Source organism: Filicampus tigris, chromosome 1, assembly GCF_054856515.1.
Source record: "Filicampus tigris isolate MCC_2025a chromosome 1, RoL_Ftig_1.0, whole genome shotgun sequence".
Taxonomy (NCBI): domain Eukaryota; kingdom Metazoa; phylum Chordata; class Actinopteri; order Syngnathiformes; family Syngnathidae; genus Filicampus; species Filicampus tigris.
In genome coordinates this window covers 8,063,588-8,087,109 of record NC_141217.1, presented here as the reverse complement: position 1 = coordinate 8,087,109, position 23,522 = coordinate 8,063,588, and the positions used below count along the sequence as shown (strand labels likewise).

The following is a 23,522-nucleotide window of genomic DNA, read 5'->3' as shown; positions in this document are numbered from 1 at the left end:
GACAAGACCGAGGTCGCAGTTATAACATTATATGAACGCTTACACAAAAACAAAATCTGATTTTTTTTCAAATAATCCGAATTGAGCATTAAGACCCGCAATCCGAATTGAGCATTAAGACCTGCGCTGTGAACCTAGCCTTAGACAACATTCCTAGAAAATCACAATGTCCCATCACTGCGAAGCTATTTTTAGAACAGGCCTGCAGGCTACTCATGTGGTCCTTGGCGGCTACCTGGTGCTCGCGGGCACCAACCTGTGGTAGGATAACTCACAGGCTTCTATGGAGTGCATGCATATTCCAATTTATACAAAACATTGCTTCTTGTCCAATAAAAGGCTTCATTTGTCTGCAGTAGCCTGATGGTCGTGTCAACAACCTGTAATGTAAAACATTTTCCTCTACATGGCATTTGACAGTGGAGTCAAGTGGAAGTCATTTTTTAGAAATGAGGCCTGAGAATTGTGATATGTTAAAACAGGTGATTTATTCATCTCTGTGCTCCTCCTTAGACACTCATGGCGAAGAGCCACTAACTCAAGGTCATGATTACATTTGCATTCAGCACACACAGTACATTAGTAGGCTATGTTTTACATATTTAGCAAGGGAATTTTTGAGCGCAAATTGCAGCTCATTGACAGCATTTCTATCTTTGCGGTCCCTTTATTTAAGACACACAAAGTTTCTGTCTCAATCTTACTGTTTTTTTGTTTGTTTTTTTACTGTCAGATTAATGTGTCTTTGAATAAAAGTCTTATCGAAGTCAAAGTTCATTGACGGACGGGTTATACGTGAACCTCCAAGATGTGAAACAATTGTCACTGATTAATGGCATTCACGATTTCAATTTGATATGTTCGTAATAGGGTGGCATGGTGGTCGACTGGTGAGCACGTCCGCCCTTGTGAGGATAAGTGTTATAGATAATGGATGGATGGATGTTCGTAATATTATGCTGTAGGGCTCGGGGGAAAATAAGTCAACACAGTCGAGTAAATCAACCCTAAAACTACGTTGACACACAATTTTTGACCCAAGGCTTGGGGCACTGTTGTACACCATCCATTAATCTACTGCATCTAAACATACCACACAGTTTTCACAGGCTATTAACACCAACTATTGGTGCAAAGTTGATACTGTAGTCAATGATGTCTTGGCAGGGGTCGCCACAATGTTAATATGATTGGCACAGTTTTTACACTGAATGCTCTTGACGCACTACAATAGAATAGAATTTTTATTTTTCATGTACACACGCATAATTGAAATCTGACCTCTGCATTTGACTCATCACAGTAGTAGTGGACACTGCAAACACACACTGTTCGTGGCACACATTGAAGCAAGGGGCTACATCAGCGTCCTCGGAGCAGTTTTAAGGTACAATCCTAACCAGATGGTGGAGGGTGAAGGGTTTGCTAATCCATCAGATTTCTCAGTTTTTCGATGGAATAGTCGACAGGAATCGAGTTTAAAAAGATTAAATAGTGACAGTTGTATACTACGGTCAAACCAAAGCACATAAACGTTTAACTCTTCTGGACGCATATTTTATGCAAGTACACAACTTGCACACTTTATTATTCATGCTCATATTACTTTCCTTTGTATACGCTTTTCTACTAAATTATTAGGAACACTACTATTAAATTCCTGCGATAATGATTGTGGAACACTGCAGTCATCTGATATCTTCCATTTGGACATTTATGTCTTTGCTTACCGTCCTCTCAAAGGAAAGATGTCAACTGCCATCACCCTGGTGACTAAGGATAGCCATAGAAAAGCATACAGTACACACGAGCAAGATGTCACCCTTCATCATTATCATCATCGCCACTATCAGTCCCCTCAGGTCTATTTATAGCTTTGTGCGACAGCATGTCCAAGCCGTGTAAAAAGCCTGTCGTTACATATCAGTCTCATCTTGTTCTGGAGCGAAAGAGCTTCAACATATCAACATCTGTTTACGGAACTGTTTGTGAGTAAATTAACTAAATTGGACTGACTGCAAGCCGCTGGACAAACAATGCGAGGCCACTTGATGTCAAATGAAAGTTATTGCCACCAAACAAAGGCTTGAAGGACATCTGCCAGCTGTGGATCGGATGGTTCTAATGGCAAACTATTAAATGTTTATTTAGCAATGCCAGTATGAGGTGGCTCAGGTAAAAATCTCAACTGATTGACTTAACCTTTAGAGTGTCTTTTTCTTTGTAGCTTTAACATTCTAAAATGGTAATAGACAAATATGACATGTTGAATTTAAAATATTTCACATGTTCAAATTTATGACATTATTACTCCAACAAATGTCTGATGATTCAATCCCAAAATGACAATACCATGAAAACATGTTTGCGTGCTTTTTCGGTCAACTTTGAAGCATCATTCTTCACTGTGTTTCTAACATGATGACAACCATGCAGGCTGCGCTGAATGCCAGTGGAGAAAACATTTAAATGCAAATCACCTTGATTACATTTCAGAGAGTGTTAAAATGAATCTGCTCAGTAATAGGAAATGAAAGAAGGGCTATAACCTCCACTAAAGACCATAATCAGACTAGAATGTTCTTTCACACCAGATAATGTTGCCTCAGCTGCACCTACAGTAAATTATACTTACTATATTAACCTGAAAAACTTTGCTACTCTGTACGCTCTGTTCTTTTATTCATTTACTCTGCTCAATACTATTCTACACTATATATACTATTGGAATACTATGGCTAAACTTGGCTTAGATTTTCTGCTGACTTACTGCAGGGTCATTTTAATTGTGATTGATTGCTAACTCACGTTCACCTTCCGCACTTCTTCTTCTTAATCAGAGGCATCAAAGTTGTGACCTTTTGCTGCCGGGCCTGATTCTCTGACATTTACACTGCCTCTGAACTGCAGCTCGCCTTATTTAGCAGCTGATGCCATGTCGGCTAATGGAAGCATTGTCCTGGTGAAGTGCTGTCACTGACGTCTTCCTTATCATAAGATCACAAGTTCATCACGTATGATTAACACCAGCCTGAACTTTTTAAACTAACGTCATAATATTGTATATTTTGTGTCAGGGAGTTTATTTGGACGACTGCAAACAGTACCCACTGTTTCTTTGAATCGGGGCATCTACTTGAGAGGAGGCTATTATTTGTAGAAATACTTGTAAAGGTGGTTGGTTACATCCTCAGCCGAAACAGACAAAAGTAATTTTTTTTCCAGGTTCACACTTGCTGCACGACTGAAAGACCACACAGATGTGTGCTGTTTATCACGTGTTTATTATTTAAGTGATTTGTTTCTTTTCCACCAAGTTTGCAGGGTTTGGGAAAACGTCTTGTTTTTCACAAGATCATCGTTTCACATGTAGCAGACAAAACTGGAGGATTTGAATTTGAATAGCATCTTTTTCTATAACTGGAGCTGGGCATTTTACAAAACATTTGCGGGCCATTTATCGCCTTAGTCTAATAGACAGTTACATAGATGGGAAAAAATGGGATTCCGACCACGCTTAGTCCGATTATTTTCCTAAGCTTCCCGTCAACCGTATACAGTATCGCCTACAAAAAGGGCATCCATCATAGGGCAGATAGGCGGACAGGCCCTTCACATAGGCGTTATGCCTAGCTCTTATAATAACCATATTGGAAACTATGTCATTATTCATACTCTACCCTCTGCCCTATTTTCAGTATATGGATCCACCAAAGCACATGCATAAAGTGTAATGTGCAAACAGGCAATGTTGTATATATTCTTCCAGCTATGAGGCACAAGTATGGGCTCCCTCAAAGATAAGGTGAGAAAGGGGCTCTTCAGTCAGTGGTAGGCTATTATCCTTCAAAGCTGTGCACATTGAACCTGACAGAGGATTCAACAGCAAAATGATAAATCCAATGGGATCAACTGCCAAAAAGCAGACAAAGGTGCGAAAGAATGTGCCGTTACGAAGAATATGGCTTTATTTTCCTCATAAATGCCTGGGGATCTTTTCACACCAGAGCAACACATCTTTCACAGTAACGTCAACACACAACACTTTTAATCGACAACAATGAAGCTCACTTACTTACCATCTGTTTGGAATCGGATATCTCCCAAACTCAAACTAAGAAGCAAACACATAAGGTAGCTACAAAATACAGTACCGGTAATACTAATACATCCCAGTGTGATTTAATGCAGTAAGCCAACAAGGAGATATATCACACCAAGTTCTAATTTCTAACCCTCCAACTTCAGCAGGGCACATGCCATGAGCACAACCTCTTCTCAAGGTTTCTTATTTTTCCCCAGATCCATCCATCCACTATCCACACCGCTTCTCCTCACAAGGGTCGCGGGCGTGCTGGAGCCTATCCGAGCAGTCTTTGGGCAGTAGGCGGGGGACACACTGAATTGATTTCCAGCCAATCGCAGGGCACACAGAGACAAACAAACAACCGCACTCACAATCACACCTAGGGGCAATTTAGAGTGTCCAATCAACCTACCATGCATGTTTTTGGAATGTGGGAGGAAACCGGAGTACCCGGAGAAAACCCACGCAGGCACAGGGAGAACACGCAAACTCCACAGAGGGAGGGCGGAGACGGAATCGAACCCACGACCTCTGAACTGTGAGGCGGACGTGCTAACCAGTCGACCACAGTCGCCCATTTTTCCCCAGATGTTTTATTTATTTTATTTTTTTGTGAAGCCCTTGGAAACTCTGCAATTAAGGGCTGTTTCAAATAAATTTGACTTGACAACTAAGAGGAAACAGGACTTCTACAGACCTCATACGTTTTGTACTTTTAATTTACAACATTATCTCATATTTGTAAATATTTGTGTGAAATGTTGAGTACATCTATCTCTTCGTTTCCTCGAAATCCATGAAAATGCTGCGATTTTAATTCATCCATCCATCCATTATCTCTACCGCTTCTCCTCACAAGGGTCGCGGGGCGTGCTGGAGCCTATCCCAGCTGTCTTTGGACAGTAGGCGGGGGACACCCTGAACTGGTTGCCAGCCAATCGCAGGGCACACAGAGACAAACATCCGCACTCACAATCACACCTAGGGGCAATTTAGAGTATCCAATCAACTTACCATGCATGTTTTTGGAATGTGGGAGGAAACCGGAGTGCCCGGAGAAAACCCACGCAGGCACGGGGAGAACATGCAAACTCCACACAGGGAGGCCGGAGCCGGGATCGAACCCACGACCTCTGAACTGTGAGGCGGACGTGCTAACCAGTCGACCACCGTGCCGCCACGATTTTAATTGTTAATGTTAATTCTGGGAGTTTAAAAAGTACTGTACTTCAGTTTTGTATAAAGTCAGTTAAAATGTTTTAATTAAGTATTCCTTCCACAACTAGCTGAATACATGATTCTCCGAAATGTATGTATAAACAATCCACTTTTTTTTTCTAAATCTGAATCTAAATATTCTTTTGATAGTCATCGGTTTTGACCTGGGACTAAAACTAAAACTTGGTTGTGGTTATTGTGACATTCGGCTTGCCCCATCAGGGATCACCACAGCGAGTCTCTCACAACCTTGATTTGTTTGATATAGTCTTTACACTGAATACCCTTCCTGAGGCAACCCACCCATTTATCTCTGCAGGCTAGGATGAAGGATGTAGGATGAAAAAAAAATGGGACTGAAAATCTTCCAGCCACATGTAGCATCACTGCATCAAGTCAGACCCTTCTCTGCTAACGCAGGTCCTGCGGCTGCCATCTGTCCCTTTCCGGCGTCGCACATCCTGCGGCATCCATTGGACGCTTCTCCGCAGTTCACGATGTGCAGCTATTTGTCGGACCCTGCTTTGACTGCACCATACGTCTCATCTTGTCAGACAAAACCTCATTCCTGGTTCCTACAATTCAAGCCTGGAGGAGCTCCATGTGTTCGGCATCCTGCCCGCCGTCCCGATTGGCCCAGTCTAGCACCTTGTGTATGCCATCCCAGAAGCCCATCTAACTGGCACACATGGGCCATTTCATGTCCTGGATGGCCTCTAGAATTACTTGAACAAGAGTGTACCACTCTTGCCCTAGTACCCAACTCAACCTCCCTGTTTTTTTTATTTTTTGGGGGGGGTGAGTTGTCTGGCATACATCCTTTCAGGAGGGTGGTGACATAACGTCATGATCTGTGTTGTTTTCGGGTTGGACATTACGTTAGTCTGGATCATTTCAGTTTCTTTCGTTTTAGTTAGTTTTCCTGTCTTCCCAAAATGCCTGTTTTGACTTTGTCTCCACCTGAAAAAATTACAAAAGATGTTTGATCACCATCTTGAAACCTGATGACAAGATTGTAAAATGTCCCTTTATCGTCACCAAAACATGGTAATGTAATGCTTAATCCACTATCTCTTCTTCCTTCTCACCTTTTCCTGTCTTTGTATTCGCCGCGAATTGACATATACAGCAACAGAACCAGGGGCAATCCCCTTTTTTTCTTGACATTCATAAAATGTTGTTTGCTTCAATAAATAATAAAGGTGCTGAGTCGACTTCAAAACTTAAGTACGGTACCCAGTAAGAACTCCAATGGCCATATTTTTCTGTTTTTGTGCTGGGTTAGTATATAGGCAAGGGTCAGTTATTTGTTTGCGATTGTCCACTTCCGTCAAGTTCAGCCACATCCGTCGGTGTGTGCATGGCATTTTTTTTCTCTCACAAGGCTCTGAGAGCTAAGTCACCCACAGTTCTGAAAATGTTGCTTTATTGAATTACTATGATGTCAGACTATACAGCCAGTTGCTTGAGAGTGATTGTCCCCAGCGGCAACAATACTGCTGATGACACCTCGCCACAAGCTTCCCAATCTGTCAAAAGCCCTGAAGATAAAGTCAATGATTAATAACGCTACAAAACACACCTACCTTTTAATATAATATTTCTAAAATGCCGTTAAGACAATATTTAGTTGCAATGCTGTTTGCAGTCATCATGTTCTCAATGAATGTACACAAACAATCTCAGCTTCAATGTTAGGAATAAATACTGTTAAGCATATTGATGTTTCTTTGATATCTGCAGATAATCCTTGTGTTTACATCATAAGTATAATATCACACATTTTGCTACATGCCCACACATCATAAAAGTGTGTAGGCCCATTCTAAATGTATCTCCATTTGTTAATCACTTGAAGTATCATTGGTTTCAATTGGTACATTGGAGGTGGGGTATCCATAAATGTTCTGCTGGCACTGTTTGCAATATGTCAAATTCCCTGGGTTGGTTTACATTTTTAATTGACATTAAAGACGTTTAATCCTTTTCTGCACATCACATCGTAGAATGTCATCTAAGAATTCAAAGCCTGGATTGTATTATCAATGCTCCTTTATGCATTTGTATGCACCATCACTAGAATTATACACAAGACAAAATAAATATGTTGGCAGTGTTTGTCTTTTCAGACAATTACTTAATGCACAAAAGTAAAGGAATTTCAAGTCCAGCCATGTTGAATGGGTCTTTGCCAGGTTTCGGTAACCCGTTGCTCCTTATGTTGCGGCTCTTGTGGCATGGCAAAATAAATGATAAATTATGTTATTTGTCTTAAAAACGTGTATCATGTCTTCTTATTAAGTCAACGTCTTTGGCCACTTTCATATGTGGTCCTAGATCCGTTACGTATCTGATTTTTTGCAATGGGACCGCAGTCTGAACCGCCACATCACATTTCCCCGGCATTGACGTCATCCAGAGCCCAAAATGCGTTCGGCGTGGGCGGAGGGAGAATGCTTGCAGCCGGGAGAACGAATCTGCAACGTTATTTTGAGAAACAGTATTGGCTTTATATTTGACTTTAATTTTAAGCATAAAGTGGACATTTAGGGTGATGGTAGTAATTCAGCCACGGCTCAGATTGGCTCATTTTTTTACGTGCGGTTATTTCGTGACGTTTCCATGAAATGGGATTGAAAAGCCTTACCTCATCATTTCCCCCAGATACTGTATTTGTACCTCGTATCGAATCGCTCCACTGTCGAAATGCCCCGACATGCTGCACCACATTTACTCGTGAGTGACATAGTCTCTTCTTCTGCGCATGCGGGTCATTTTGGAGACGTATATGTTCAGACACGAAAGAGACCGAGCTTGCATTTATAATGTAATATGAACGCTTATACAAAAAAAAAAATCGGATGTTTTTAAAAAAAAAAAAACTGCAGCTCACAGCCCTGCGTAAAGATGAAAGTGACTTCCTACAGCCCTGATTTACAGATGCTGTGTGCAGAGGCTCAGGAGCAGAAGTCCCATTAACCAACTAAAATAAATATTCAGGCAGTTATTTTGCAAATATTTATTTTAATTGTTCAGTGGAATAGTTGTCCTTTTCCCGTTGTATTTTTAAATTCAGGCATTTTTGTTTGCTAGATGGATAATTTAAGTTCAGCAGTTTGAAAGAGACCTTCAACTGTGATTTTTTTTGTAAGAGTTCAAAATGTGTAATTTAATAAATAAAATTAAATTTTCTGAAACTTGGACGGACTGCATGAATTTCATAAGCAACGGACTATTTTACAAGTGTCAAGATAGCAAAATTTCACTGAGCCACACAACCCATCTACACTTGGCCCGTCAGTGGTCCACATAAGACCCATATCTCAGCCAAATCGTATAACCACAGCTGGCCCTACAATGGAACCAGAACTGGTTCCTGATATCAGCCTTAATTCAACTTTAACTAAGCCACTTCATTCATGAGCTATATTTGACCCAGATTTTTTAAAAAAGCCTCAACAACTACAGTGTTATGAACAGATCTTTATTTTCAGAACTTGAGGACCACCACACATAAACTGGTAAACGGAGTCCAAACTGGGACCAGCATGCTCTTGAACAGCATTTATCCATCCATCAAATTGTTGTGCATACCTGTCAACTTGTGCGTTTTCCCCATATTTTATACGTTTTTTGATCATTTCAAATTGTGTATGGCGTAACAATGTTTGTACAGGAAAAAAATAAAATTAAAAACTCGGGTTTTTTTAGACCGATCTCGTCTTGCCCATTTTGGCTGTAATCCGGAGCGTCCGTTAGCGATTCCGACTGCTAACTTCGGCCGACTTTCACGAGCAAAGTCCCCAGCTTTGTACAAAGAAACATTTTCGTTTGTTTATTAACTGATGTAAGTAAACACAAGGATGGACAGTGTGTTAAGAAAACAGACATTTGGGCATGTATGGTCAATAAAAATAACCCTTGAAGATTCTCTAAATAGGTGTGACACTATGGGCTGAAATATGTGCCACCAAAAACTGAATAACACGCAAAAGGCAAACGTTATCCTAAACATAAAATAATTGCATTTCCTCACCACGTCCTTGCTGCATGTCTCACTGGTGTGTGCATGGCAGGGATGGGAAATTAAGGTCCAGAAAGTAAAAACCCTGCTTCTAATCAACTGAGCTCATTTACCTGCCGGTTGAGTAGAAGCACCTGTGGCTAAAACAAGCGTCAACGTTATCCACGGATGGGATTTTGGAATCATCCTGCTCATTCTTCTCCTTTTTCTTTATTGGTGGGTGGCAGCTGACGTTTGAGGTGCATTACTGCCACCTACTGTGCTGGACTGTGGGTCAGAGTAGTATTATGACCATTGCACAGTACTAGGAAAAAAACACACCTACATTCTCTTTCTCAACCATATTTCTCTTAAAAACTGAAACAGAGCCTTAAAGCGGAAGTCAACCCAAACATATTTTTTTCAAGAATATGTTCCCAGCAGGCCCACTAGTTGAAACACAGCATTCTGATTAATTTTGCGTTTGAGGAATATAAATTAAGCAGTAAAATGCACTAGTTTTTAGCCATCTCTGGAGACGGCCATTTTGTCTTCTGTCGATTTAAAATGACATCACAACTGCTCACAACGACCAATCACGGCTGACCTGTTTTCTGAATCTCAGCCGTGATTGGTCGTTGTGAGCAGTTGTGATGTCACTTTCAGTCGACAGAAGACAAAATGGCCTCTCCTGAGATGGCTAAAAACGAGTGGATTAACACTTATTCCACAAACGCAATATTTTTCAGAATGACCTGTTTCACCTAGTGTTTGCGTTGACTTCCCCTTTAAACGTAATCCCTTCTGTCCTCAGCACATTTTGAAGACCAAACACTACCACCACACTCTTCTTTAATTAGTTTATAAAGTTTTATCTACTTTTCTATTTTATTTATTTATTTATTTATTTATTTATTTATTCATTTTTAGACACAAACACAATCATTCACACTCATATTGGTGGTCTATCGAGTGGGAAGTGAACCCACACCTAAGTCAGGTGAATGAACCACCAGCTCAATTTGAGCCACACAAGACCACATATTTTTCATTGTTGAGTCAGACAATATATTAAAATGACTGTACACTCCACAAATAGTAAAGCACTCAAGACTTTGAGCGTGATCATATTTTTGTAGATTATATTTATTTTCCGGCGGCACGGTGGTTGACTGGTTAGCACGTCCGCCTCACAGTTCAGAGGTCGTGGATTCGATCCCGGCCCCGGCCTCCCTGTGTGGAGTTTGCATGTTCTCCCCGTGCCTGCGTGCGCTTCCTCCCACATTCCAAAAACATGCATGGTAAGTTGATTCGACTCTCTAAATTGCCCCTAAGTGTGATTGTGAGTGCGGATGTTTGTCTCTGTGTGCCCTGCGATTGGCTGGCAACCAATTCAGGGTGTCCCTCGCCTACTGTCTGAAGACAACTGGGATAGGCTCCAGCACGCCCTGCGACCCTTGTGAGGAGAAGCGGTATCGATAATGGATGGATGGATATTTATTTTCCTGTTTGTTTGCCTCCCCCTGGCTGTTATTTTGATGTGTTGAACTGTGTTCTTGAAAAAAAGCATTTTAAATAAATAAATAAGTACCTTTTGAAAAGTAAATACATGTACAGTTACTGAGGTAACATAATGGGGTCAGCTACGGTTATATGATTTGGCTGAGATATGGGCGATTGTGTGGCCGACATTGTGGAAACCAGATGTGGACCACTAAAGGACCGTCATTCATTGAGGTATGTGGGCCAAATGCAGGTGGGTTTTGCCATTTATTTTGCTATCTGGGCTTCTTCCGCGGACGTCATGGTGTGCACGCGCGCATGTGTGTGATTATGTAATCAATTCTTGCGTCTGTGATGTATAATAATACTGTGTGAGAAAAAAAAAAAGAAACTACATTTAAGGGTAGGAGAGGATTGGCCAACATATATGGCCCAGAGTTGTAAATTGATTTCTGGGCCAGATTTGTCACTCAACAACTGGCCCACATCTTGTTTGTCAGAGTCAAGGCAGTGCATCCTTTGCTGGTCCTGGGCCATGTTTGGTTCACATGCTGTATGCCCGTGGCGACTGAATGTCACCTGTGCCAGCTTCATGCCAGATCTTGCACAAATGCCTTTGCTATGTGGGTATTGATGTTAGAATATTATCTCAGAAATGTCTTGAACCAATGTAGGGAAAAATGGGTGCAGTGCTCCTGGAGAGATAACTGTTTTGTGCTCAACTAATTATCTTGGCTAAAGTCGACACGGTCATAACCCAAATTGAATACTTAATATTACCTCAGTTGCAAACCAACAGCTGCAAAGTGAAAACACTGACAATTTCTTGAAAATTTAGTGCAGCTATCTTTGCATTTTGGCAACTATGTTTCAGTTGTTGGACTCTCCACATTCCACTCCTGACCAGTTTGACAAGTTTTTTTTGTTTTTTTTTTAATGAAGACCAGCCAGTCAGCAACGAAAAATAATGATAATAATGAAAATTATATAGCTACATATAACTGAAAAACATTTATGAATAAGTGACTGGTGTATTATTACTATAAATATGATATTCATAAAATGTTTTTGTAAGAAAAAGAAAGTACAATCCTTAATTAATTATGACTCTTACCCAGAGTAAATGAAGGAATTTTGGTGAAATATCCAATATTACCATTCTTTACCGTTGCATAATTGCAAGATGCATCAACAATATAGTATAAAAGCCCCAAATCCTTATCATCAGGCGTTCAAAAGCACCCTTAAGTGATGCAAGTGCCGAGGCCCTCAAAGGAACTCAATCATTAAAGAATCTCCCTTGAAAACACAGCTCCCACTTTGCAATCCTGCCGGTCTATTTTACACAACATGTCAGTTGAAGAACAGCATTACTCAGGGAGAGTTTAAAAATCGAATGCAGAAAAGATCTTTTCCCCATATCTGCATCACCATCGGCTTTGATGCGCTCTGAGTCACTAATGCATAATCTGCCTTCATTTGGACAGGATTATGAGCAGTGAGCAGATCATGTTCTTACTTATGTTAATATGCTCCAGGCTGTTATTTGAATACTGTGAGAGGCTGGATGTTTCTTTTCTGATGTGTTAGCAAAAACTAGAATACCTCAAATGATCAAAGGTATCATTACAAATTATGTTTTACACACATCCATACATTTTTTTAAGATGGTGTCCTCATGACAAATTTGTACAAAAGGTAAGCAATTAAAATATGTCCACTTCAGGCATCAATGCTCCTCTGCAAATTCAATAATCGAACTAAAAAAGTGACTCTGACTAATAAACACACTTCAAATATATAAACTCTATTGCATGAAAAATGTATTTTGGCATAACAGTCTCTGCTGTGTTTACTTGTCACAGTGAAAGAATGGAGGTGTGCCAAACATAACAACTACCATTACACACATTCGTGAAAAGACCAAACAAAATCGGAAATACAGCAACATCTCAAACAACATTCTCATACAGTATATACAGTACAATATTTTGAGTTCTAAAATAGCCCACTATAAGACACATTGAAGCTGCGCTTTTTTTCCCCGCTTGTTTTTGGTCAACAAAACTATGTAGATACATGTACTTCATTTAAAAAATATAGTTTAGCTCCCCTTACTAGAGCACAAGTAATCACTACAATTAGTGATACGAAAGTGTTATGAAACACAATATGTTCAAGTGACAATTTAACACTTAAGGGCTCTGTTTTTGTAGACAGCGTATGTGTGTGTGGCATAAAAACAGGAGCATGTTCATTTTTGTGCCGGTGCAAGCCACCCATTAGGACAGTTCGACGCCACTTCGCGCTAGACTTAGTTGTGCTGGGGATGAAAACAGAGCCCTATGGTTGAAATTGAGAATTTATTTTTACCTTAATAATAGAAATAGAAAAAGCATGGAAAAAAAGCAAAGCTTGGAATTTGCACATCAAAGATTTTTTTTCAACTGTCGCAGGCAGTTTTTTTCTCTGGGACATTCTAACTATAAGGTTACATGATAATCATTGGTCTGATAAAGAATCTGCCCATATAATTTTTTTTTTCTGATGTAATATAAAATTGCCCTTGATCATTTAAAGCATGAATGCTGAGCAGCAATTTGTCCCTTCAAAGACACAGATGAAGTAAAAAGTGAGCTGCACCATAAAAATCAACATGGCATTGCTTGTTTGGAAGTTTTACCGGGTGTTTGAAGAAGACAGCTCACTATTGCATGGAATGTCACGCAAAAGTTCCAAGAGGAGGAACAAAAACACAGTTTCAACACAACAAACGTCACATAAATCCAGTGACGATGTACCGACAGAATATGACGCAGCAACGAAAGGTGACTTTGGTGCATATTAAAGAAGATTTTGAAAAATGCAGAGATTTCATGTAGACAGTCCAAAAGCCGAAGCTATTACAGATAAAATCACTGACTCTATGGTACTTGACGATCCACATTTTCTGTGATTACAGACAAAACATTTCAGCAGCACATCCCGAGCCTTTTGCAGGTGCTTGCCATCCTGAAATGAATACGGGTACCGTCATGGCTTCAAACAATTCCAAAACCATGCACGGTAGGTTATGTGGAGACTCGAAAGTGTCCATAGGTATGAATGCGAGTGTGATGAAGTTGTTTGTCTATGTGTGCCACGCGACTGATTGGCGACCAGACCAGGGTGTACCTTGTCAAACTCAGCTGGGATAGGCTACAGTTACTAGTGACCTCAATGAGGACAAACATAAACACTGGTAGTAGAAACATGTAAAAACAATCAAATGCGTGCTTCATTTTAGCGACTTACAAGATGTGAATGAATATGGCGAAGTAGAAAGGGAGGACTACTGATTGTTTGGCGTGGCATGACTAGATATTTCCAGTCGACACTAATGTGATGAAAGTCAACTTAAAGTAATTGACTCATTTTGTTAAGTGCACTTTGCACTTGAGCGACATGCCGACATCATGCTCTAAGGGACTAGCCGAGTTGACTAATCTGTCCCACCACTACTGCTGTAAGGTAAAATGCCTCACACAAAAACTCACATTCAGTTCTTTGCTCTTTATCAGTATCGCCAACTCAGATTGCACTGTAGAGGTGGGATGGAGACTTTCCAATTTATGCTCAAGTGTCTTATCAGATCTTTAGTCAGCGTCCGAGAAATCGTAAGCGCTAAAAAGTCGACAACAAAGGAGCTTCGGCGCTATTTTTTTTCCTTTTCTAACTTTTAAGTAACTTTTGATTCATCTTGATGACTCCAAATGATAAGTTACTTGTATATATAGAGAGCTAGGCATAAAAAGGACGGAGGTAGGTAGGTTTTCATCCATCCCTCTAATCGTCCCTAACCGGGTCAAGTCCCGGCTGACGTGTTGTGGTGAGTTCTTTTAAAAAGCAAGACTGCCTTACTAAGCCTGCATAACACTGGAGTGCTGTTTTTCATGTGCGGTCCCTCCCTGCAGTATTGTTCTCGCAGGCATAGTCTGCCCTCTAGCGGATGCCCATTTCACTGACGAGGGAAAAAAAAAACTCTGAAAGCTATGACGTTAGTTCTCCTCCTTAAATTACATTGCCTTATTTTGCAATAATTATTTGTATTGAGAAATAATGCAAAAAAAGTGAAAACGTGCAACAAAACACAATAGTATTGTGTTATTACGTAATCTTAAATATTCTTGTGATGTGCGCGTCATCATCATCATCATCTTCATCATCACATCCCAATAGTGGCTGTCTTAGTTAAACAGTTGTAAACAATTCAATCCACTTACCATATTCCCTGCCGGTAAGTGGATGTGCATAGGAAATTAGCCAGCTAACGATCTTGAAGTAATGCAATGCACGGACGTTTTTTTCTTTTTTTTTGGGGGGGGGGGGCGATTAGAGGGGGGCAGATACATTTTATGAATAAGGGCGGAAGGACGAGCACAGAAGGGTACCCAGGTCGCGTATAGAGGACGGACCGTCAAAAAAGGGTAAAGTGCCCCAGTTCTGGTTATTTGAATTTCACTCCAGATAAATACTACAAATTAAATATAGCTTGGCCTGTCACTCTCAGATTCATCCAGCTGCAAAATCATGTGACTGTGTTTTAACTGGATTGGATTAATTCAATTGGCTGAACTGGCATCTGCAGAAAAGGTCACCTTTATAAAGAGTGAAGTAACAAGAGCTGGGCATTTTACTACAAATTGAAAATAATAATACCTGTCTATAGGCCGGTCCGCCTCTAATTTTAAACGGGCTTCCGTCTGCAATTCCGACTAAACTTTCACTAGCACACCAACAAATTATTATTTAACTGCACTTGTAGCTTTGACACAGATGAAAAAGTGCAGTATTGATGCTACAAGGATATGTGGGCATATGAAAGATGCCGGCGGCACGGTGGTCGACTGGTTAGCACGTCCGCCTCACAGTTCAGAGGTTGTGGGTTCGATCCCAGCCCCGGCCTCCCTGTTTGGAGTTTGCATGTTCTCCCCGTGCCTGCGTGGGTTTTCTCCGGGTACCTCCCACATTCCAAAAACATGCAAGGTAAGTTGATTGGACTCTCTAAATTGCCCCTAGGTACAAGGTGTGTGAGTGCGGATGTTTGTTTGCCTCTGTGTGCCCTGCGATTGGCTGGCAACCAATTCAGGGTGTCCCCCACCTACTGCCCGAAGACTGCTAGGATAGGCTCCAGCACTCCCCGCGACCCTTGTGGGGATAAGCGGTATAGATAATGGATGGATGAAAGATGCCCTGTCAAAAAGCCAAATAGTGCTCCGCTCCTCCCTTCTTAACATGGTGCTCCGCTTACCTTGATCCAGATCATACTCCTCCATGGTGCTGACAAAGTGAGGTCTGGAGTAGAAGTTGTGCGGTCCCGGCTGCTGGAGCCCCCCCAGGCTGAAGAGGCTTCGCTCATTTGCTGCACAGCAGGAAAATGCCCTCCGGCTCGGGATACAGGGGTAGCGTGTCCAGCTCTTCATCTCCAGGTCGAATGCCTCCAGGGCCGTCACCGGCATCTTTCCTTGACGACCACCTGGGAATATCAAGGAAAGCATTCAGCTTGCTTCAAGCCTGGAATGCACATGATTTGAAATCCTTGTCAGGAATAATACAGAGGACCAGTTAGACTAAATAGTATAGTGCACTCACCTTTTGGGAATCAATCGTGTGAAGGTTAATGGATGTAACATTTGTTTCAACTTCATAACAGGTGGTGCATTTAATATAACAGGCCCAATTAGTTTACTGCCTAGATTGGCAGGCACACAAATTGACAGTAAATGTGAAAGAGTAAGGTAAAGTTTTGTGTGAAACCATATTTAATGACAAACTAACTACCAATCCATTTTCTATTCTGTCTGTCCTCGTAGCCAATCCCAGCTAACGTAACAAGTACAACGTGGACAGGTGGCTGCTCTATCAAGAACAAACTCATTATAGTAAACATAGCAATATCGTAGAAAGGAACAACAAGTGACAGCCCCCAGGCTGGTGAGTTCTGAATTGCTCTAAATGGGCAGAAAGGGGGAAAAGACAAGCTTGGCTTAGGAAGTTTGGATTCTTTTTTTCAACAACTCCAGCAGATTGCAAATGCTAAACAAACAATGTTCACTTCATTATCTAACATCATCACCCCAAAACATATTTGAAAAAGAGATGTGATTATTAATCTGAGTCTGAATATGAGTCTTTTTCTGGTAATGTATTTAAATCCATATCCCTAATCCTCACCACCAAATACTTCGTAGATGATAACCAGCATGTTGTATTCCACACCCACACCCGCCGTTCACTTTTTTATTCATTTAATGTTGGCCTTTTATTAATCCCCTTATTAGCCAAGTCTATTTGCCAGTTACAGAGTGAAGTAACAACATCACCGGGGAGGTAATTCATTTGAACAGAACAACAAGAACAGACAGTTTGCTCCCTTCAGGTTTTTTGTACAAACCATTTCAGCAGTGACAGACACCAAATGAAGACAGCAGAGGCTGTAAAATAAAAGAGAGAAGGGCTAAAAGGAGTGCAGGGACATAGGAACGTGCAAAGTGATGATGCGAAGAACGGAGAAGTGAGAGCCTGCAAATGCAAGAGACTGCGCTAGAGAGGGAACAAACTGACTGCAAAAAGTGAGACAAATTTCAAGTGAGTGGGAAGGATTACAGTCAAAGATTTGAGAGAATAATACCTCAAGATTACAATGAGAACGTGCTTTATAGAGAGGGATTGGAAATGCTGTAGTCAGAACGGGTTTGATGCAGTGTAATTACAACGTTTTTATATATTGCACATTAATAAGACAAACATTGTGTCATCCCCCTCGCACTCAACTGATCCGTTTTGGTTGAAGTCTATCCTGACAAAGCTGTTCAACTAGCGTGGGCATATTACTGCTCTCTGTCAGGCGCTGCTCAACTCTTCAGAGGCCTGTCATGGCAGGAGACAATTTGAAGCACACTTGCTGACATAAGCACAGCTCCATCAATCTGCTGCAGTTACTTACACCACTGCGTGGCACTCAATTGTCCCATGTGTTCTGTGATTTAAAACTCGGGATTATCGGGAGAAACCCATTAGAACATCTGTCCTTGACGGCAAAACTCATGAATCAAAGAATGAAGACTATATTAGCAGTTGAAAATAAAAGGAGAACGTCTCGATTTACCTGTCGATTTACAATGCCACTCTCACCTACAGTATTTGGCCACGAACTGTGGGTCGTGTCCGAAAGAACAAGATCGCGATTACAAGTGACCAAAATGAGTGTCTTCCGCAGGGTGTCCGGGCTCTCCCTGAGAGATAGGATGAGAAGCTCCCATGTGGAAGGGGTTGGGAGAAGAGCCGCTGCTCTTCCACATTGAGAGGAGCAGATGAGCGGGCCCGGGCATCTGGACAGGCTTCCTCCTGGTCGCCTCCCTGGTGAAGATTCCAGGCACACCCTGCCTGGAGGAGGCCGTAGGACAACCCAGGACACACAGGAAACATGATGTCTCAGAGCTAGCCTTGGCATTCGCCTTGGGATCCCCCCCAGAAGAGCTTGACAAAGTGGCTGGGGAGAGGAAAGTCTGGGCTTCCATGCTAAAGCTGCTGCATCTACGACCTGCCTCCGGGTAAGTGGAAGAAAATGAATGGATAGCATAATGACTTTTTATATACAAAATCCATGAGGGAGAGGAAGATTGTAAGGCCTCAATGAGCAGCATTTTGATAGAATGTAATGGAATTTAAAAAAGGAATGTTCTGTCAAATCAAACCATGGTAAAGACAGCTGCAAAAACAGTCAGTGTCCAACTGTTCGTAGATTGTGGGATATGAACAATAAAAGAACAGACCTCATCTAATTTTCTATTCAAAGTCCTTTAAATATATAAATATATAGGTTTCTTGCATTGTGGCCAACATTACCTCGAAAAAGTTATTCCTGTATATTACTTGCAAAATGGAGTATTTCCAGGCAACATCTGTATCATTGAATCCATAATACTGGTCAACAAATTTTGACTGACTTTTTTAATCAGAGATGCAAAAATACTCTGGATTCATTTTTGCGCTGATTCTGAATCTACCCTAATTTTTTTCTCTAGCACATCAGGTACATTTTCATTGTAATAATAATAATAATAATACATTTATTACTGTAAATTGAATTAAGGGTTAGGTTCAGCAACGGGGATTTTATTTCCTGAAATGTCGTTGCTAGCTATAAATTACAACGCTGATGAGAATTTGCTGTTGACCAATGTTATGCTATTACTACTACTACTACTACTACGACTACTACTACTACCACCTCAACTACTAGTACTACTACTACAACAACTACTACTACTGCTAATAATAATAATATTTTGGAATGAATTTAAAAATGCAGTTGAACTTAAAGTTTCATTAAGTCAACCAAACACCCCAAAAATATAACCGAAATTAGATAACAGTTGTAGAGGAAATGTCCTACCCAAGATGTAGATTTTGTTTCCTTTTACGAAGGGCGTGGCTCCATATCGTGGCGTCGGCATTGAAGTCAGTGGCTGCCATTGGTCTTTTTCTGCTTCATAAACTCTCACCAGGGCCTGGGGTGTGATGTCCGGCCCCATACCCCCCAATGCGTACACCTTGCCATCTGCCGTAAAACAGATATAATGAGGGCGATTTAAAACAAAAATAACAAAAAAAAACTTTCAGATTGAGAAAGTGAAGCATCATGGAGAAAGAAATGAAATGTCTTACCAATAAACAGAATTTTTAAAACAGGCTGCCGTCACTGCTAATGTGAAAAGCATTCATAACGCCCTTCCTATGATCACATTTAAGCTTGTCTGGCCCTCGTGAGGATAAGTGGTTCAGATAATGGATGTCTATTATAATCTCAAATTTGATTGAGTGTGCTTTACTTTTACCTAAGTAAAGGTGTTGAATCAGTACTCCCTCGTCTTTATAGAATACAATAAAATTATATTTGTATAGCGCATTTCACAACAGCTAGAGCTGTAACAAAGCACTTTACATACAAACAACAAAATAGCCATAATACAAGTGGAATCAATAAATTAACATAAAACACGGAAAAGAGCCAAAAATTTCAGGTCGGATCAAAAGCCAGAGAATAGAAATCTGCCTTCAACCGGGTTTTACAACAGAGAGGGGGCTTGCCTAACATCCAATGGGAGGTCATACCAAAGGGAAGGACCAGCAGTCAAAAAGGCTCAATCCCCTCTGAGGCTCCGCTTGGTCCTCTGCACCTCGAGCAGCGCCTGGTCCGCAGAACTGAGGCTGCTGGAAGGTGCGTAGGAGTGGAGGAGCTCAGAGAGGTACGCCGGGGCCAGGCCACTTATAGACAAATAATATAATCTTAAATTGGACCCTAAAATGCACTGGCAGCCAGTGAAGGGAGGCCAGAATTGGTGTTATGTGCTCCATCCTCTGAGCTCCAGTTAATAGGCGGGCAGCAGCATTTTGGACCAACTGGAGACATATGAGGGAGGACTGTCCGACTCAAAAATAAAGTGCATTACAGTAATCTAGCCGAGATGCAACAAAGGCATGGATGACTGTTTCTAAGTGTCGATGGGAAAGGAGGAGCTTTACCTGAGCCAACTGTCCAAGGTGAAAGAAGCTGGACTTTACAACAGCACTGATTTGCTGGTCCAATTTAAGATCACTGTCCATTTTAAAACCCAAGTTTGAGACTGTTGGCTTTAGATATGAAGCCAGGGGGGCCAGGTCAACAAGACGGGATGTAGACGAGCCACTGGGACCGAACACCATAACTTCTGTTTTCTTTTCATTGAAATTTGAGAAATTCAGTGACATCCAGCCTTTGACGTCCTCTAGGCAGGACAAAAGGTCGTGGGTTCGATCCCGGCTCCGGCCTCCCTGTGTGGAGTTTGCATGTTCTCCCCGTGCCTGCGTGGGTTTTCTCCGGGTACTCCAGTTTCCTCCCACATTCCAAAAACATGCATGGTAAGTTGATTGGACTCTCTAAATTGCCCCTAGGTGTGATTGTGAGTGCGGATGTTTGTCTCTGTGTGCCCTGCGATTGGCTGGCAACCAATTCAGGGTGTCCCCCGCCTACTGCCCGAAGACAGCTGGGATAAGCTCCAGCACGCCCTGCGACCCTTGTGAGGAGAAGCGGTATTGATAATGGATGGATGGATATATATACACACACACACACACACACACACACACAGATTTTAAATATTAAACTCAAGCATTGTAGCATGAATAATAGCCTCCTACTTTGTAGCCGCATTGCCTCAAATCATTGGAACTTTTAGAAAACCCCATCCAAGATGAAGACTTGTTTTCACAAGAAAAAGTCAAATTTTATTAACACCTACCTCGTGCCAGTTTTCTCCCATATAATAAGAAACAGAGTTATTAGGCCACCTATATTAGGAGCAGAAAATGTTTTTCCTTAAAAATCGAGTGCTCAAATCCAATCATTATAAACTACCTTCCAAATGAAGTGCCCTCCATAATTATTGGCACCACTGGTTAAGATGTTAAAAGCCTTAAAATAAATGCACTTTTTATTGCAGAAGCATACACTCATACTGCAAATTCTAGAAATGGTTCACCAGACACAGATTCAAGGTCCTCCTATGGCAATATCAGTCCTCAGACCTCAACACCACTGTAAACCTGTGGAGTGAGCTAAAGAGGAGAGGACCCAGGTCTTTGGTAGATTTAGCAAGAATGTGCAAAGAGGAATAGTCAAAGATCCCTCTTTCTGCATTCTCCCATCTTGTGGAACATTTTATCAGATTAGGCGCTAAGCACACGATTGGATGTCAAAGAATTATTTCTTAATGTAGATCTTTCTTTTTTCCCCTGAAAAAAAAGCACTTACATTCAAGGTTGGATTTTCCCCCTTTTTAAAAAAAAAAATTTGGTCCGATATCATTTCGGAAAAAAAAAAAAAAATTTATTAGACGCTAAAAAATACATCTTAAGCAGGGGTTGCCAATAATTATGGAGGACAGTAAAAAATAGGGATATTTATTATGAAAATCAATTCCAGTAGCAAGTTCAGAACAGAAACACAGTATAAGAGTATGAATATTTCAGGGTCAAGCCACCCATCACTATCCTCCATGTCATTTCTGGTACTGCCCTTATGATTCATTAACCTATTTATATCATACACTTAGCATTTCCTTAGGCACTCCAGGGAAACATAAAGATCCTCCGGTACTGCAATGTCAGTTATTACTAAGACTTAAAAATAGGGCGAGCAATGCTGACCAAGTAAATCTGGTAAGCCTGTTGAAGAAATGCTAGGGCAGAAAATTGAAATGATGGACAGGAAGGAGAGAAAGAAATAAGGGAGCATGGGGTGAAAAAAAAGGAGATTTCCGTGTTCCAGATTAGCGGTCCATTAGCGTTCGGAGAGTTGTGACTTCCCAAATGCGAGAAAGTGAGTCACTGAGGGACAGTGAGGAAGGATGCTCAGTCATGCAGACGGCTGACATAGCCACCAAGCTGTGGTTCAAACTGTGAAGAATTCAGCACTAATAAATCTGTCACTCACCATGAGTGTGATCACCGCAAAATTTGCATCTACTATTGAGAAGTTCCACCCCACTGTTCCACAATAAATGATCAGCTCATTGTCTTTCATGACCGTCTCTCTGTAGAGAAGGTGCTTGCACGAGATGCAAGCTGGGAAAATGAAGCTGAAGAAAATGTGTTTCTCAGTCCAGAAACCCTTTTAGAGACTTTTAGTTGTTCACCTCTCCCAGGGACTCGAGCGGGTTGAGCAGACCATGATTTCCAAGGGATACACTTAAATCAACCCAAACACATTTTTTTTCAAGAATATGTTCCCAGCAGGCCCACTAGTTGAGACAAGGCATTCCGATTAATATTTCATTTGTGGAATATGAGTTAAGCAGCTAAATCTACCCCTTTTTAGCCATCTCAGGGGGCGGCCATTTTGTCACTTCTGTCGACTGAAAATGACATCACAACTGCTCAGCGCCCAGGTAACGCCCAATCATGGCTCAGTTTCTAGGAGCCTAGGAGCTAAGTTGTCTGGGGCTTTATGCCCCTGACAGGGTCACCCATGGCAAACAGGTCCTAGGTGAGGGACCAGAGCAAGCACGGCTCAGAAGACCCTAATGATGAATTATGGACCAAGTTTTTCCTCGCACGGACCGGGGCCCACCTCTGGAGCCAGGCCTGGAGGTGGGGCTCGTTGGCAAGCGCCTGGTGGCCGGGCCCGCACCCATGGGGCCCGGTCGGACTCAGCCCAAAAAGGAAACGTGGGTCTCCCTTCCCATGGGCTCACCACCTGTGGGAGGGGCCAAAGGGGTCCGGTGCTGTGTGAGCTGGGCGGTCTTGGCGGTCCGATCCCTGGCAAGAAAAACTAGCTCTTGGGACATGGAATGTCACCTCTCTGGCGGGGAAGAGCCTGAGTTTGTGTGAGAGGCTGAGAAGTTCCGACTAGATATAGTGGGGCTCACCTCCACACAGAGCTTGGGCTCTGGTGCCAGTCTTCTCGAGAGGGGTTGAGTGAGGGTAGGATGGAACGGGAGATCGACAGGCGGATCGCTGCAGCATCTGCTGTGATGTGGACTCTGTATCGGTCTGTCGTGGTGAAGAAGGAGCTGAGCTGAAAGGCGAAGCTCTCGATCTACGTTCTTACTCTCACCTATGGTCATGGGCTGCGGGTCATGACCAAAAGAACAAGATCTCGGATACAAGCAGCCGAAATGGATTTTCTCC

General features: G+C 41.7%; 1 protein-coding gene across 4 annotated transcripts in view; it reads right to left on the bottom strand.

Moving 5' to 3' along the window:
• klhdc8b (kelch domain containing 8B) overlaps positions 1-23,522 on the bottom strand; it is a 134,497-nt gene that overhangs the window by 32,977 nt on the left and 77,998 nt on the right. For 3 of the 4 annotated variants that reach the window (XM_086050132.1, XM_086050141.1, XM_086050149.1), the window contains exons 4-5: positions 19,249-19,413; positions 16,102-16,326 (exon numbers count right to left, since the gene is read on the bottom strand). In XM_086050132.1, coding sequence (XP_085906258.1) covers positions 16,102-16,326; positions 19,249-19,413 — 390 coding nt within the window. The remainder of the gene's footprint in view (positions 1-16,101; positions 16,327-19,248; positions 19,414-23,522) is intronic. The other variant, XM_086050158.1, reaches the window with a different exon arrangement.